The sequence below is a fragment of the Herpailurus yagouaroundi genome, unplaced genomic scaffold, assembly GCF_014898765.1.
Source record: "Herpailurus yagouaroundi ecotype Mexico unplaced genomic scaffold, PumYag 77, whole genome shotgun sequence".
NCBI classification, from domain to species: Eukaryota; Metazoa; Chordata; class Mammalia; order Carnivora; family Felidae; genus Herpailurus; species Herpailurus yagouaroundi.
The window spans coordinates 31,810,766-31,824,460 of NW_024412388.1; the positions used below are offsets into that span (position 1 = coordinate 31,810,766).

General features: G+C 50.9%; 1 protein-coding gene across 1 annotated transcript in view; it reads left to right on the forward strand.

Annotated features, from left to right (window-relative positions):
• KCNQ4 (potassium voltage-gated channel subfamily Q member 4) overlaps positions 1-4,196 on the forward strand; it is a gene marked incomplete at its 5' end in the record, with an annotated part of 53,949 nt that extends 49,753 nt beyond the window's left edge. The window contains 2 exons of the mRNA XM_040455844.1: positions 1,266-1,395; positions 1,985-4,196. Of these exons, the coding sequence (XP_040311778.1) occupies positions 1,266-1,395; positions 1,985-2,197 (343 nt within the window). The remainder of the gene's footprint in view (positions 1-1,265; positions 1,396-1,984) is intronic.
• Positions 4,197-13,695: the final 9,499 nt, after the last annotated feature.

Below are 13,695 nucleotides of genomic sequence, written 5' to 3' on the forward strand. Positions count from 1 at the left end.
GAGAGCTCTGAGCAAAGGACTGACAAGATCTGAGTTACATTTTAAAAGGAGCACCCTAAGTGCTGTGCTGAGAAGGACCTACAAGGGAGCTAGGGTGGAAGAAGGGCAATCAGTAAGGAGGCTACTTCAGATGTCCAGATGTCCAGAGATGATGGGGACTTGGACCAGGGTGGCAGCAGTGGAGGTGGGGAGAAATACGCCGACTCCAGATATATCTTGAAGGTAGAGCTGACAGGGTTTTCCGATGGGGTATAGGAGAAAAAAAAGAGTCAAGGCCTGAAGCCAAGGGTTTTGGCTTGAGCAACGGGAAAAAGTTGCTGTTTGTCGACATGGAGAAGGCAATGACTGAGGCACGTCTCGCTCGGGAGAGTTGGGGAGTGTTGGGTTATGATGCCCATCGGACATCTAAGTGGAGTATTGCTCCGGCAGCCAGACAGAGGAGTGTGGACTTCCAGGGAGAGGTGTGGGCTGGAGATACAGCTTTAGTACCAACAATGTACAGAGGAATGGCAAATCTGGAACTGAAGACGTCGCTTCGAGTGAATAAAGAGGTCCCGGGAGTGAGCCTTGGGGCCTACAATGTTTTGGGGGGGGGGGGCGACGGAGGAGGAACCAGCAAAGAAAAGTGAGGAGAAGTCGGTGAGGAAGGAGAACTGGGAGAAGGTGGTGGTTTCCACCCCAAATGAAGTGGAGGAGGAAGGGTGATCAGATGTGTCCGAATGCTGCTAAAAGGTCAAGTTTAATGAGGCCTCAGAACTGATCATGGAATTTAGCAACATGGAGGTCATTTGGATTTTGACAACAGCAGTTTTGGTGAGATAGGGGGAATGAAAGCGTGACCGGAGTAGGTACAAGAGAGAAAGGGAGGAGAGCGGTTGGAGAAGCGGACAGAGATAACATTTTCAAGAGTCATGCTTGTAAAGGAGAGCAGAAAAATCAGGTGGGACCAGCTCCAGGCTTGTCCACCTTATAACCCACATCCCCGCTTGTGTCTCTCCCTCTTTTACCTGTCCTCCCACCAGGCAGTGGATTTACTTGTCATGTTCGTGTGCGGTGCCTTTGCTCAGCTAGTCTGAAAACACTCAAAGCAGGGGCCCAGGGCCCTCCATCCAGCTGTCTCCATTTGTCAGGGACAAAATGGTCCCTTCTCCCCATTGCGGGCTGTGTCTCCCCGTTCAGCAGGCAATCTAGAGTTCTCGAGTGGGGGGGGGGGGGAGGCGTGTGACTGGGTGCTTCGACCCCCAGAAGGTTACCTTCTTCCACAGGGTGGACCAGATTGTGGGCCGGGGGCCGGGGGACCGGAAGGCCCGAGAGAAGGGAGACAAGGGGCCCTGTGACACGGAGGCAGTGGATGAGATCAGTATGATGGGACGCGTGGTCAAGGTGGAGAAGCAGGTGAGTATGGGATGGAGTTTCGCTCGTATGGCGGAGCTGGTCGTTGACCAAGAAGCTCCGGAAGGCCGCGAGGTCCAGCGCAAGGGGAGGGTGCACTTCTCAGCCGCAATCCTGAGCACCCTCCGGGGAGGCCCCAAGCAGGGCAGACGCGTCCCGGGCCCCACGATCCCCGCCCCACAGAGAAGCCGCGCCTCCTAGGAAGTCCGCCCACTCCTACCTGACGACCCCGATAAACCCACCCTCTCCTGCCAAGCCGCGCCTTCAAGTCGCTAACGTCTCAGATAAACCCGTCTAAATTTCACCTGTTTCCATGTAACCCCGCCTCAGTTGTCTGTCTCTAGCTCCCGGACTATTCCAACCAATCACAACTAAGTTTCCCTCCGGGAATACCTCGCCTCCCCACCCCCTCGCTTCCCTCCTTCGTCCCGCCCGCCGGCCAAGCTCCGCCTTTCCTGTCTCACCTCCCGCGGGAGGAGCCGCGTCTCCCAGAAACGCCCCTCCCCGGCCAAGCCCCGCGTCCTGGCCCCGCGCTCCGCCCCAAACCCCGCCCCCGCCCCAAGCCCCGCCTCCAACCGCGCCCCGCCCCCAGGTGCAGTCCATCGAGCACAAGCTGGACCTGCTGTTGGGCTTCTACTCGCGCTGCCTGCGCTCTGGCACCTCGGCCAGCCTGGGCACCGTGCAAGTGCCGCTCTTCGACCCCGACATCACCTCCGACTACCATAGCCCTGTGGACCACGAGGACATCTCCGTCTCCGCACAGACGCTCAGCATCTCCCGCTCGGTCAGCACCAACATGGACTGAGGGGCTTCTCAGGGGCGGGGCAGCACACGGCCAGCCCCTGGGCCTGGGGCTCGGACCCGCCCTCTGAGGCCTCCGGACTCCTCTCTTACTTGAACTTGCTCCCTTGTGGGGAGAGAGGCCACACGCACGCAGTATTGAGCTGCCTGAGTGGGCGAGATACCCGCCGTGGGGGTGCCAGCGACCCACCCCACCTCAGGAGCGTGAGATGCCAGGCCGCACCGAGGGCAGCCGCCGCAGCTGCCCCGCGGCCTCCTCCGCACCACCCCCCTCCCCCAGTGCCCTGCCCGTTCCATCAAGGCCCGACACAGCCCGCCTGGCAGGGGCACTGTCCCGGGAGTGAGAGTGGGGCGCTGGGGTCCTGGGCCCTGACCCAGCTTCCAGCTATGCAAGGTGAGGTCTCTGGCCCGCCCTTCGGACAGAGCAGGGAAACCCTCCCGCCAAGTCCCCGCCCCACTTGGGGGTGGGCCCAAGGTGCCCATAGGTACCGACTAGCAAAGGACCCTGCCACGAGGCAGTTGGGCACCATATATGCAACCTATGTTAAATATGCAACTTTGGGGACCCCCATGGGGTCCCTCTGCCCCTCCCTCCTTGGGAGACGGGCCTCCAGCAGTAGCTGGTCTCAGGCTGCTTGGCCATGACCCTCATCCCTGTTCTTTGGCTTATCACCCCCTCCTCACCCCGCATGGGGCCTGTTTGTTTCTCCCTTTCCTCCCCAAGGGCAGTGCTTGGGCCTTTCTTCCATTTTGCAGGGACCCTCTCCCAGAGGCTCCTTCTTCCTGCTGGATGTCCACTTCCCTCCTTGGCCCTCCAGACACCTTTGACAGCACAAGTTTCTGTATTTGCCCCACATCTCTCATGGACAGTGCTCCCATGGTCACACACAGTTTCCCCAGACATGCAGAGAGTCTCTCACACTCACAGTGATGCACACAACCACACACGCTTGGAGACACGAGCACACCGCCCCTCAGCCTCTCTTGGGCCGCTGCCGCTGATGCCAGTGGGCGGGCCTTGCAGGGTGATGTCCACCAAGAGGGAGCCTGCCACTCCATCTGGGTAGGGGAGGGAGCTCTGAAGTGGCCCCAGGCCTCTCCAGGCCTCACCCCAGAGTGTTACCAGCTCCCCTTTCTCAAGATCTACTTCTCACCGGTCCAGGAGCCCTATCTGCTGCTTCTGCTGCTCCCAAGGGCCCTCCTTGGTGTCCATACAGCACAACTCAGGCCTCGACCTCGGGGGCCTGGACAGCACGAGAAAGACCCCAGGCCCTTCCCCAGCGTGGGTACCAGGCCTGCTTCCACCTAGGCTTCCTAGTCTCTCTCGCTCTCTGGGACAATAATGATGCATTTAGCAAGTATTTGTCGGGCACCAGCTGCGTGCCTGGCACTCACACGCACTGTTTCCACTCGTTCCACACCCCGCTCTCCACTTCAGTTGGCAGCCCCCCCATACTGGCATAAGTACCCCCCATCCACTCCAGGCCCCCTTTGGTACCCCCTTTGGCACCTCTTTGGTACTCCCTATCTTCCTGTCCCTCTTTTGTGAAGCCAATGCAGGTAGCAGGAGGGTGATGGGTAGTGGACCAATGGTGACCCTCTGTGGGGTGCCAGGGAACAGGGGCTCAGGCCCAGCTGCCTGCATCTCACGACTGGGGACCTGCATGCACCAGCGCCAGGGCCGGGGCCGGGTCTTCTCAGCCCCATGGTGCCCAGCCTCTGCCCCAACACACCCTCTGCATGTGACCATCATGTCCTGGATGGAGCCTGTCCTGGCTCACCTCACCTGCACTGTCCCCAGACAGCTACCCTCCATCCCCTCAGAGACAGAGCTGCGGAGAGGGGCAGGAGAACGGAATTACCCTCTGACCAAAGGAGACTTGGGATGAAGCCTTCTCTCCTTCCACGATCAAGGTTCCCCCACCAACCCAGTTCTCGGATATGCAAGTACCTCACTTTGTTAACTTATTAACGTATTGGTTTCATTAAAATTTTCAGTAGGAGGTGGTTGCTTTTGGCTGTTCAGCGGCTGTGGGGTGGGGCACCTCGTCTGGGGTTGTGGGGATGAAGAAATTTGAATTAGTCAGCACCCTTTTGCTTGTAAACAACAAAAATCTAACCCGTTATGCCTTAAGAAAAAAAAAAAAAAAAAAAAAGAAAAGAAAATGAAACTTATTGGCCCAGATAACTAAACTGTCCAAAGGACAGAATGGTTGTAGGTACAGCTAGATCTAGGCGCTTTAACGTGTCAGGGATCTGTCTTCTGTCTCAGCCTCCCTCCCAGGCAGGCTGACCTCTCATGATGACCCCTGGCGCTTACAAATTTACTTTCTCTTGGCTTAGGGTCCCAGTGAAAAGTGAGTACCAGCTTCCTAATCGTTTGTGTCAGTCAGGGTCCGATTAGGAAAACAGAAACTACACTTTTTTTTTTTTTTTAATGTGTGTTTATTTTGAGAGAGACAGAGCCAGATCACAAGCGGGGGGAGGGACAGAGAGAGAGCTGTCAGCACAGAGCCCGATGCGAGGCTCAAACTCACAAACCTCTAGATTGTGACGGTAGCCAAAGTTGGATGCTCATCCGACTGAGCCGCCCAGGCGCCCCTACGCTAGGTTGTAACAAAGAGAATTTTCAATAGGGAACAGATTACATTGATATAGGTGGGCTTGAAAGAACAGAAAGAATACTAAGGTAACTGAGAGGAAATTCCTGCAGGAAGCAGCTACCTCTCCTAAGGCTGCAGGAATGGAGGGGAGAGGTTGGGGTTCGCAGAACCCACAGGCTTGACTGGGGGAGTCCTGTCTTGCTAGGGCTCAGAAATCTGAAGGGAGGGTGTTGCCTGGCTAGTGCCAGCACCTTTTAGGGGATACAGTGAAGCTTTCCTGGGAGTGCGGAAAAACAGCTAAGGGCTGGCACCAACTGTTAGGCTATCGCTGTTAAGGTTATTAAGCAAAGGAAGAAAGAAGTCTCCACTCCTCCTGCCTTCCAATCTTTCCCTAATGCCTCTTATTGTCAGGGCCAGCTCACAAAGGTACTGTGGTTTGCAGAGTCCCAGCCCCAGGATCACAGAGTTGAGTGTAGAAGGCTGTGTTTGGAACTCTAAGACAATAGCTTCGTAACTGGCACAATCCACCCTTTTGGGCACTTGGTCCCCATACACATCAATCCACACGTACTTGAACATCCATATATAACAACAGTAGCTTCCACCTAATAAGATGAAACTACCTTGCAAATGAGGATAATAACCCTCTCCCCCCAAATAGGAAAAGCACGAAGTCCCACCATCCGATAGATGTCTCCATCTCCAGGAGTTAGTCATTGAATCCATATTTGGATGGTGTTAATTACTCCTCTAATTAAGTCACAAGCCCACCTACAACTAAACAGTGAACTGTAAAGTTAGCAACCACTTACAGTCTTTATATAAAATAATAGGGGAGAAGAAGGAGGGAGGAAAAAATTAAGTACTTAATTAATATACAATGTACACACCAGACACAGAAGAAGATATGCATGCCTGTGAGGGACCTCCTTTGGGTAACTGGTCACAGTGCCATAGTTGATAGATATTTGTTTGTTAATTGAGTAAGTGTGTGTGTGTGTGTGTGTGTGTGTGTGTGTGTGTGTGTGTATATACAGCTAATTGAGTAAATGTATATATATATAGTTAATTGAGTAAATGTATATATATATATTTACTCAATTAACAAATAAATTCTGTTTTATATATATATACACATATACATATATATATATATATATATATACATATATATATATGTGTATATATATATATATTTATGGCTAATTGGGTAAATATGTGTGTGAGTGTGTATATATTTGCAATTCTCTTATATGTAATTGCCCTTAGCCAGGACATCAGCTAGTTGGGGTTCTTTGGGTGGTGGAGAGACCCAAATAATCATTCCCGAATGGTCTGGATCTTCCATGGGCCTGCGCAGTTTGGAGTGCCAAAGCTCTTTGCTAACTTTTACTATTGTCCGTGGAAGTACCAAGAGGGGCCCTGAAGGATCCCTGGGTTCTAGACGTAGTTCTCATTCTTATTGGCTAGCAATATCCCAATTTCCCTTTGGTGACGAGGACCAGTTAGGCAGGCAGCACAGTAACTCTTTCTTTGCCTGCTGGTGTAGTGGCATGAGAAATCCAAAATGACCAGTTAGAAGTTTCCAAAGCCAATGCAATGAAGACGGTTTCTTCCCTTCCTTTGAGAACTAAGACCTCCAGACTGGTGGAGCCCAACACTGCAGGGACAAGAAGCAAAAGTTTTGTGAGTGGGTGCGGTAGGCTGAATAATCGCCACCCAACGATAACAGATCCTAATCTCTGGAATCTGTAAATGTTACCTTGTAAGGAAAAGGGATCTTTGCAGATGTGATTAAGTTAATGATCTTGCCTCGGGGGAGATAATCCTGGATTATCCGGTGGGCCCTGAATCCAATTGTAAATGTCCTTTTAAGAGAGAAAGGCAGAGGGAAATCTTACACACACAGGAAAGGAGGAGGCAATTAGAGACAGAAGCAGAGACTGGAGTAGTGCGGCCAGAGCAAAGGTATGCCTACAGCAGCCAGAAGCGGGAAAAGTCCAGGAACGATTCTCTCCTAGAGTTCCAGAGGGAGGACAGCTCTGCTCGACACTTTGGTTTGGGCCCTGTGAGGCTGGTGGTGAATTTTTGGCCTCCAGAACTGTGAGAGAATAAATTCTGTTGTTTCAAGTCGCCCAATTTGTAGTGACTTGTTACGGCAACTACAAGAAACTAATACTGTAAGTTATTTGGTGTCATAGTGGGAGAAGCTATTCTCACTACCGCTCATTGATGCCTGGAACTGTATATTGGAGCTGCGTTAATGAGGCTAAGTCACTGTCCTCTCCATGATGGGAAGGGCCCAGGGAATCAACCTGGCACCAGGTGGTTAGATGAACCCCTGCAGAATTGTGGCATGTTGGGTATTCAACATCTGTCTCTCCTGATGGTAGATTGGACAGACAGTAGTGGCATTAAGCAGGTGAGCTTTGGGGGGGGGGGGGGGTGTGAGTCCATATTGTTGAACCTGTAAATAGTCTCCCTTCTTGCCACCATGACCACGTGGTGCGAGAGCATGTTGAACGAGCCCTGGAGGAGTTGCAGAAAGAGGCCAACTGGTGTCCATGGGATGTGCCATCTTAGCCATCTGATTATCAAGAGCCTTGTCTGCCGTGGATGCTCTTTGGTGAGATTTCACTTGGGATAGAAATATCTTTACACTCTGTGCCCATTGCTGAAAGTCCATCTAAATACCTCATCCCAAGTCCTCCTTGTCACCCATCCTCCAATTCTGTGCTTCCTAAGTCCCTGACCGTGCAGCCAAACCATTAGCCATCACCCCAAACCGGTGTTGATGCAGTATGGAATAGACTGGAGGATGAGTAGGATTTAGCCAGTTTTAGGAACTGGGTGGTGGCGAATGTTCCGGCTAGAGTGTCTAGCATGTATAAAGGTCCAGAGGCACCAGAGAGCATATGGCACGAAGGACTAGAAAGAAATCCCTGTGGCTGGACCCAGGGAATGAAGGAGAGAATGGTACAAGACGGGGCTTAGGAATTAGAGATCAAGGTCTTCAGGATTCCATAGGTCATTTATTCCAAAGAGATGGGACTTAACCGTGAGGGGATTTGGGAGCCAACTAAAGATGTTGACCAGGGATGAAACCGGGCTAGATTTCCATTTTACAAAGTTTTCTTCCGAGGTTGGAAGAGGGATTTGAGGGAGCAAGTCTGGCTGTTCCCAGTTCGGAGACTGCTGCAGTAATCCGAGCAGGAGATGTTGTTAACCTAGACAAGTCCCATGGCATTTCACTAATTGAGTAAATGTCTATGGAGCACCTGCTGTATGTCAGGTCCTGGCTCAGCACAATACACAAGATGAACCGCTGCGGGAGACCCAGGTCTGGGCCTGAGGTCATCCAGCCCCTGGGGGAAACAGATGCACAGTTACCCGGTGCACACGCCGCTCTTTATCTTCCGAGTTTGTCTGGCTCAGCAAGGAGTGTTTGCAGGTGGCTATGGGAGTCCCCAAACAGTCATCAAATATGGTCTCGAGAGCAGATACGATTTTAGCTTGGTGTGTCTTTATCTATTGCTATGTAACAACTCACCTTACACCTTAATAGCTTAAAACAACAACCATTTTACTCACTCTTGATTCTGTGGGTCAGCAATTTGGGGGGGGGGGGCTCAGCTGAGCAGCTCTGCTGGTCTCACCTGGGATCACTAATGTGGTTGCCATCACCTGGCTTCTTGACTGGGGCGGGATGGTCTAAGATGACCTCACTGACCGGCTGTCAGCACCGTGGTTGGTCCGACAGGATGGATGGCTTGTCTTTGCTCCACGTGGCTAGATTCGACTGGGCTTCATTACATGACCAGAGGGCAAACGTGGAAGCTCGGGCCTCTTAAAGGCTGTGGCCCAGAAGCCTTACCTAGCAGCTTGGGACTGCCGTGCCGCAGGGGCTCAGCTCATATGGGGTGCTCTGACTCTTGCAATTTTTACACTCTTGCAGATCAAAAAACCCCGTGCTACATCTTTCCCACTTTAGAGCGCTTGTGCGATGTACTTTGAACAGTTCCAGTTGCCGCAACAACTTCTTTGTTTTCCCTCTGAGAAGTTGACGGACACATTTTCCCCTTCCACACCCACCTCTTGCGTGCAACAAGATTGTGAAAGCTGCTCTACTGGTGTCTTAGTTTGCTGCCATAACAAATGCCACAGACTGAGTGCCTTTTTTTTTTTTTTTTAAGCCCCAGAATCTTTTTTTTTTTTTTTTTAGCTCCAGAACCTTTGCTACAGCGTAGCCTATTTGGAACCCCAGTAGAAAAGATAAAATCGATGCATACACACTGAGCACGTGCCCAGCATTTTGTTGCAAGCAAAAAATAAATCGGATCTGTCTCCAGGAGGCTTTCTTTAACAGTTGTCGTAGACAGTATTATTCGTCTGAAAAGTCTTTCTCCTTTCCTTGTTGCCATGGCTACCTTTGGGTGGAGTGAGCTTCCCCACCTGTCTTACAATGGCTTTCCTTCAGATTCGGAGACAGAGTGGTGGGCAGAGGTTCACCGGGGAGTGCTCTCAGCAGATTCTTCTGTGGGGATGTCAGGACTGGGCAGAGGGAGAATTTGATCTGCAAATGCAATTTCAACTGAGGCATCTGCTGACCTTCAGGAGCTCTGGAACTCAGTCAGCCCTTCAGGGTTTTGCCAAATTGAGGAAAGGAGGCAGGTCTTTGTTTCCCTGCTTCAGTCAATCACCTGCCGTGAGCTGCCCCCGGGGGAGGGCGGCGTGACTTTGGGTTAAGCAGTTTCCTATGGCCAGGGGCAATTCCCAGTGAGTGATGGTTGTGGGCCAGCAGCTGGAGAATGGGTGCACAGGCCCTAAAGGTATCTGAGCACCTCAGCGTCCACTCCACCACTCCAATGACTTTGGGCTTGGCCATGGGATTTACTTTGGCCATTGGAATGTCAGTTTTGGGGGGGGGGGGCGTGCGGGGAAGGACAGCATGTTTATTCTAAGGTAAGGCCATAAGAGGCAGAATGAATTCTGTCAAACCTCTTGGTTCATCCTTCCTCCACCACGAGAGACTATTGTTCCTTCATCCTGGGTCCAGAATGAGTATGAGCAGACCTGAACCAGATTCAAAGTCAGGAGTCCAGCCTGATCCAGCCAATATCAGCTGAATACCATGCTTGACATACAGACTCAGGAGTATGGAATCATACTTGATTTTCTAGGCCACTGAGATTTTGGATTTGTTTATTTCACAACATTATCACAGTAAGACCTGACTAATACAGCTAGTAAGGTGGATTTTACAGGAAGCAGTGAGGTCAAAGGTTTACCAATGCACATCACAAAGCAGAACATTCCTTGAAATCTTGCCATTTGCAACTACGTGGATGGAACTAGAGGGTATCATGCTAAGCAAAATTAGAGAAAGACAAATATCATACGACTTCGCTCATATGAGGAATTTAAGATACAAAACAGGTGAACATTAGAGAAGGGAAGCAAAAATAAGATAAAACAAGGAGGGGGACAAAACATAAGAGACTCTTAAATACAGAGAACAAATAGGTTTGCCGGAGGGGCTGTGGGTAGGGGGATGGGCTAAATGGGCAAGGGGCATTAAGGAAGACACTTGTGTGGGTGAACACTGGGTGTTATACACAGGGGATGAATCACTGGGATCTACTCCTAAAATCATTATTTCACTATATGCTAACCAACTTGGATGTAAATTTAAAAATAAATATGTATATTTCTTAAGAAGCAGAACATTCTTTGTGTGTGTGCAAAAAAGGTGATTTTATTAGAGCACAGGGCCAGGACCCTTGGGCAGAAAGAGCTGCCCAAAGCAGAACATTCTTTAAACTCTCCTTACACACCTTTATTTTTGTACCATTTACTTCTGTGGGCATCAAACACTTCCTCCTCCCCTCCCCCCTTTCTCTTCCCCCTCCTCCCCCTCCCCCTCCTCCTCCTTCTTCTTCTTCTCTTCTTCTTCTTCTTCTTCTCCTCCTTCTCCTTCTCTTTCTCCTTCTCTTCCTCCTCCTGCTCCTCCTCCTCCTCCTCCTCCTTCTCCTTCTTCACTTTCTCTTCTAATTTCCCACACAGACTCTAAAGTGGGTGGGAGACAAGGAGGACTTCTTGGAAGAAAGGGGGAAGATTGCTGGAAAACAGATACCCTGGGAGGAGAATCCTGAGGCCCAAGACCCAGGCTACCCTGCCTGCTCGCCTGGGTGGATTCTGCCCTTACCTCTTGCCTTCCCTCTCACGAGACTCTCCCCTGGCTCCTCTCCTGGACCTAATGACCCATACCCTTCCACTCTTTCCCCCAGGTGTCACTTCAGTTCCTGGAAGGCAAGAAGCACATCTGCTTCTGTAGTCATAACTATCCCTCACATCAGCCGGGGAACACAGGTGATGGATAAATGCTGGTTTGCAGGTGGAGGAAGCAGGGCCACCTGGGATTGACCGTCCCCTACCTGGGAAGACTCCCAGTCCCTGTTATATGTCTCCATGGCCACAAGGCGTCAGTAAAGACCTTGACTTGGTGTTGTAGCTCCAGCCTGGAGCCAAGAAGGAGGCTGGACTTTGGGGGCAGGATGCCCTACCATGAAGGCCCATTAGTTAGGACCAACATGTCTGAAGAGAGAGAGGTGTGGCAGAGCTGAGCACGTCACCTGTTGAGAAATGGGGACTCTAGGACTTGCCTCAGAGAGTAAAGGGCTCTGTTGTCTGCCCTTCATTCATTTGTTTCACAACTGTTTGTTCATCTCAACTATGTGCCAAGCACTCTTTAAGGTGCCAAGGTCATAGTGGCTCTCCCAAACCCACAAAGTCCCTGATCACATGGAGCAGACAGCAGATTACTGTCTCGACAGAAAATAAGCTAGACGGGGCACCTGGCTGGCTCAGTCGGTATGGCATGTGACACTTGATCTCAGGGTTGCAAGTTCAAGCCCCACATTTGGCATGGAGCCTACTTTAAAAAAGAAAAGAAAGAAATTAAACAACAAAAGCTGAACAAGATCATTTCAGAGAGTGTTAAGTGCTATGAAGACAAGAAACTGGAAATAGGAAAGTGACAGCATTGAGGGGAGGCAATTTTAGGAAGGGTATCAGGGAAGCTCAAGGAGAAACAAGAGCCTTCAGAAAAAGTCAGGGCTTCCAAGGCTCCCAGGGCTGGCCGGTCCAACCGCCATATTTTGCAGATGGGGAAACTGAGGCCCAATAATCCAGAGAGGAGTCTAGAGAGCTGAGCCCAAGTTTCTTGACCCCCAGTTTTTCCCTTGGGTGGTCTTCCTCCTCTCACATCCTTGACCTGGGGAAAGAGTAGATGTAGGGGCTCTCTCAGAATGTTTTGGTTAAACAGGGACCAGAGGAGAGGCATGCCTTCCAAAGCCCTAAGTGCAGAAAACGTGAAACCACACCACAGCGGCAAAGAGATGCCACAGAGTTTTGATTTTCCCGTGATACAATTTCAATGCTTTAAAAACTATTTTAAAAATAAAATTCTCTTTCAAATATTGGTATTGATGCCTTTGCCTGTGTGAGGGGCACGGACCTGGAAAAGTCATTTTCCCACTCTGTGAGCCTCAGTTCCCTCCTCTGCAAAATCTGAGCCCAGCTTTCCTGACTCCCAAACCACTGCTCCATCCAGTCCTTGTATGACCACAGGCATCCCCCTGGCCACATCTGGCCGGGGCCCCCTCCCTCTGCTTCTGAGCCTGTGCCCACTGTCCATCCCTGCCCTGAATCTGTCTACAAGACCATCAGATATAACCACACTCATTTAAGATTCCCAATGATCCCTAGTACAAGTTTGGGCATGTTATCATCCCCAGTTTGTCAACTAGGAAGCAGGACTTACTCAAGGTCACACAGCCAGTAAATGACAGGGTTTGACCCAAAGTTCCATTAATTGTTCTTTGCTCAAGGCTCTCATCCAAGATGGCAAAACCCCCCAAAGCTTTGCTGTTCTGGGAAATAAGCTTCATTTCCCTGAAAATACATTCATGTGCAATGTGGCGATCCTGGCTGTGTCACTTGGTGTGGTGCTGCCACCTCTTGAGCAAAATGGGGTATTGCATTCCATCTCCAGTCTGCACTATCTGGGTCAAACCCTGGGAAAAACCCAACCAAGAAGCCCCAGGCATGGGTCACCTTGACCCATAAATACGCTGAGGTCCCAAACATGACCTGACCAAGCCACTTACCTTTGCTGATCCTTTACCCTTCCTCTTTCTTACCTTCTGCTGACCCGCTGACTATTGCCCCGCTATTCCCCTGAAACTGCTTTGGTAAAGTTGGTTTTCTCTTCCTGGTTGCCAAACTCAACAGCCTGTTTTCAGCCCTCATTTGTCTGATATTTCAACAGCATTAGACGCTGCTGACCACATCTCCTTCGGTGGCTTTCATGACATCTCCTCTGGTTCTTCTCCGACCTCCCCGGCTGCTTCTCAGTCTGTTACTCCCTTCTCTCTCTCTTTTCTTAATGTTTATTTTTGAGAGAGAGAGAGAGCAGGGGAGGGTCAGAGAGAGAGAGAGAGAGAGACGCACAGAATCCAAAGCAGTCTCCAGGCTCTGAGCTCTCAGCACAGAGCCTGACCCAGGGCTTGAACTCACGAACTGTAGGCGAGGCCATGACCTGAGCCAAAGTCGGACATTCAACTGACTGAGCCACCCGGGCGCCCCACGTCCCTCCCTTCTCTTTAATGTCTGCGTTCCCCAAGGTTATGTCCTTGGCCACTTTCTTTTTATTACTTGGCATGACCATTCCTATGGCGATCGCTGATACGCTAATAACTTCAAAACATGCTTATTCTCAGCCCAGAGCTCACTACTGAGCACTTGGCCCATGTATCCAGACTTCCTCCAGTTGGCCATGAACCCTGGATGTCCCGGTGGGTCCCTTCTGGTCTTATCCTACTCTCTGCTATCCAACCTG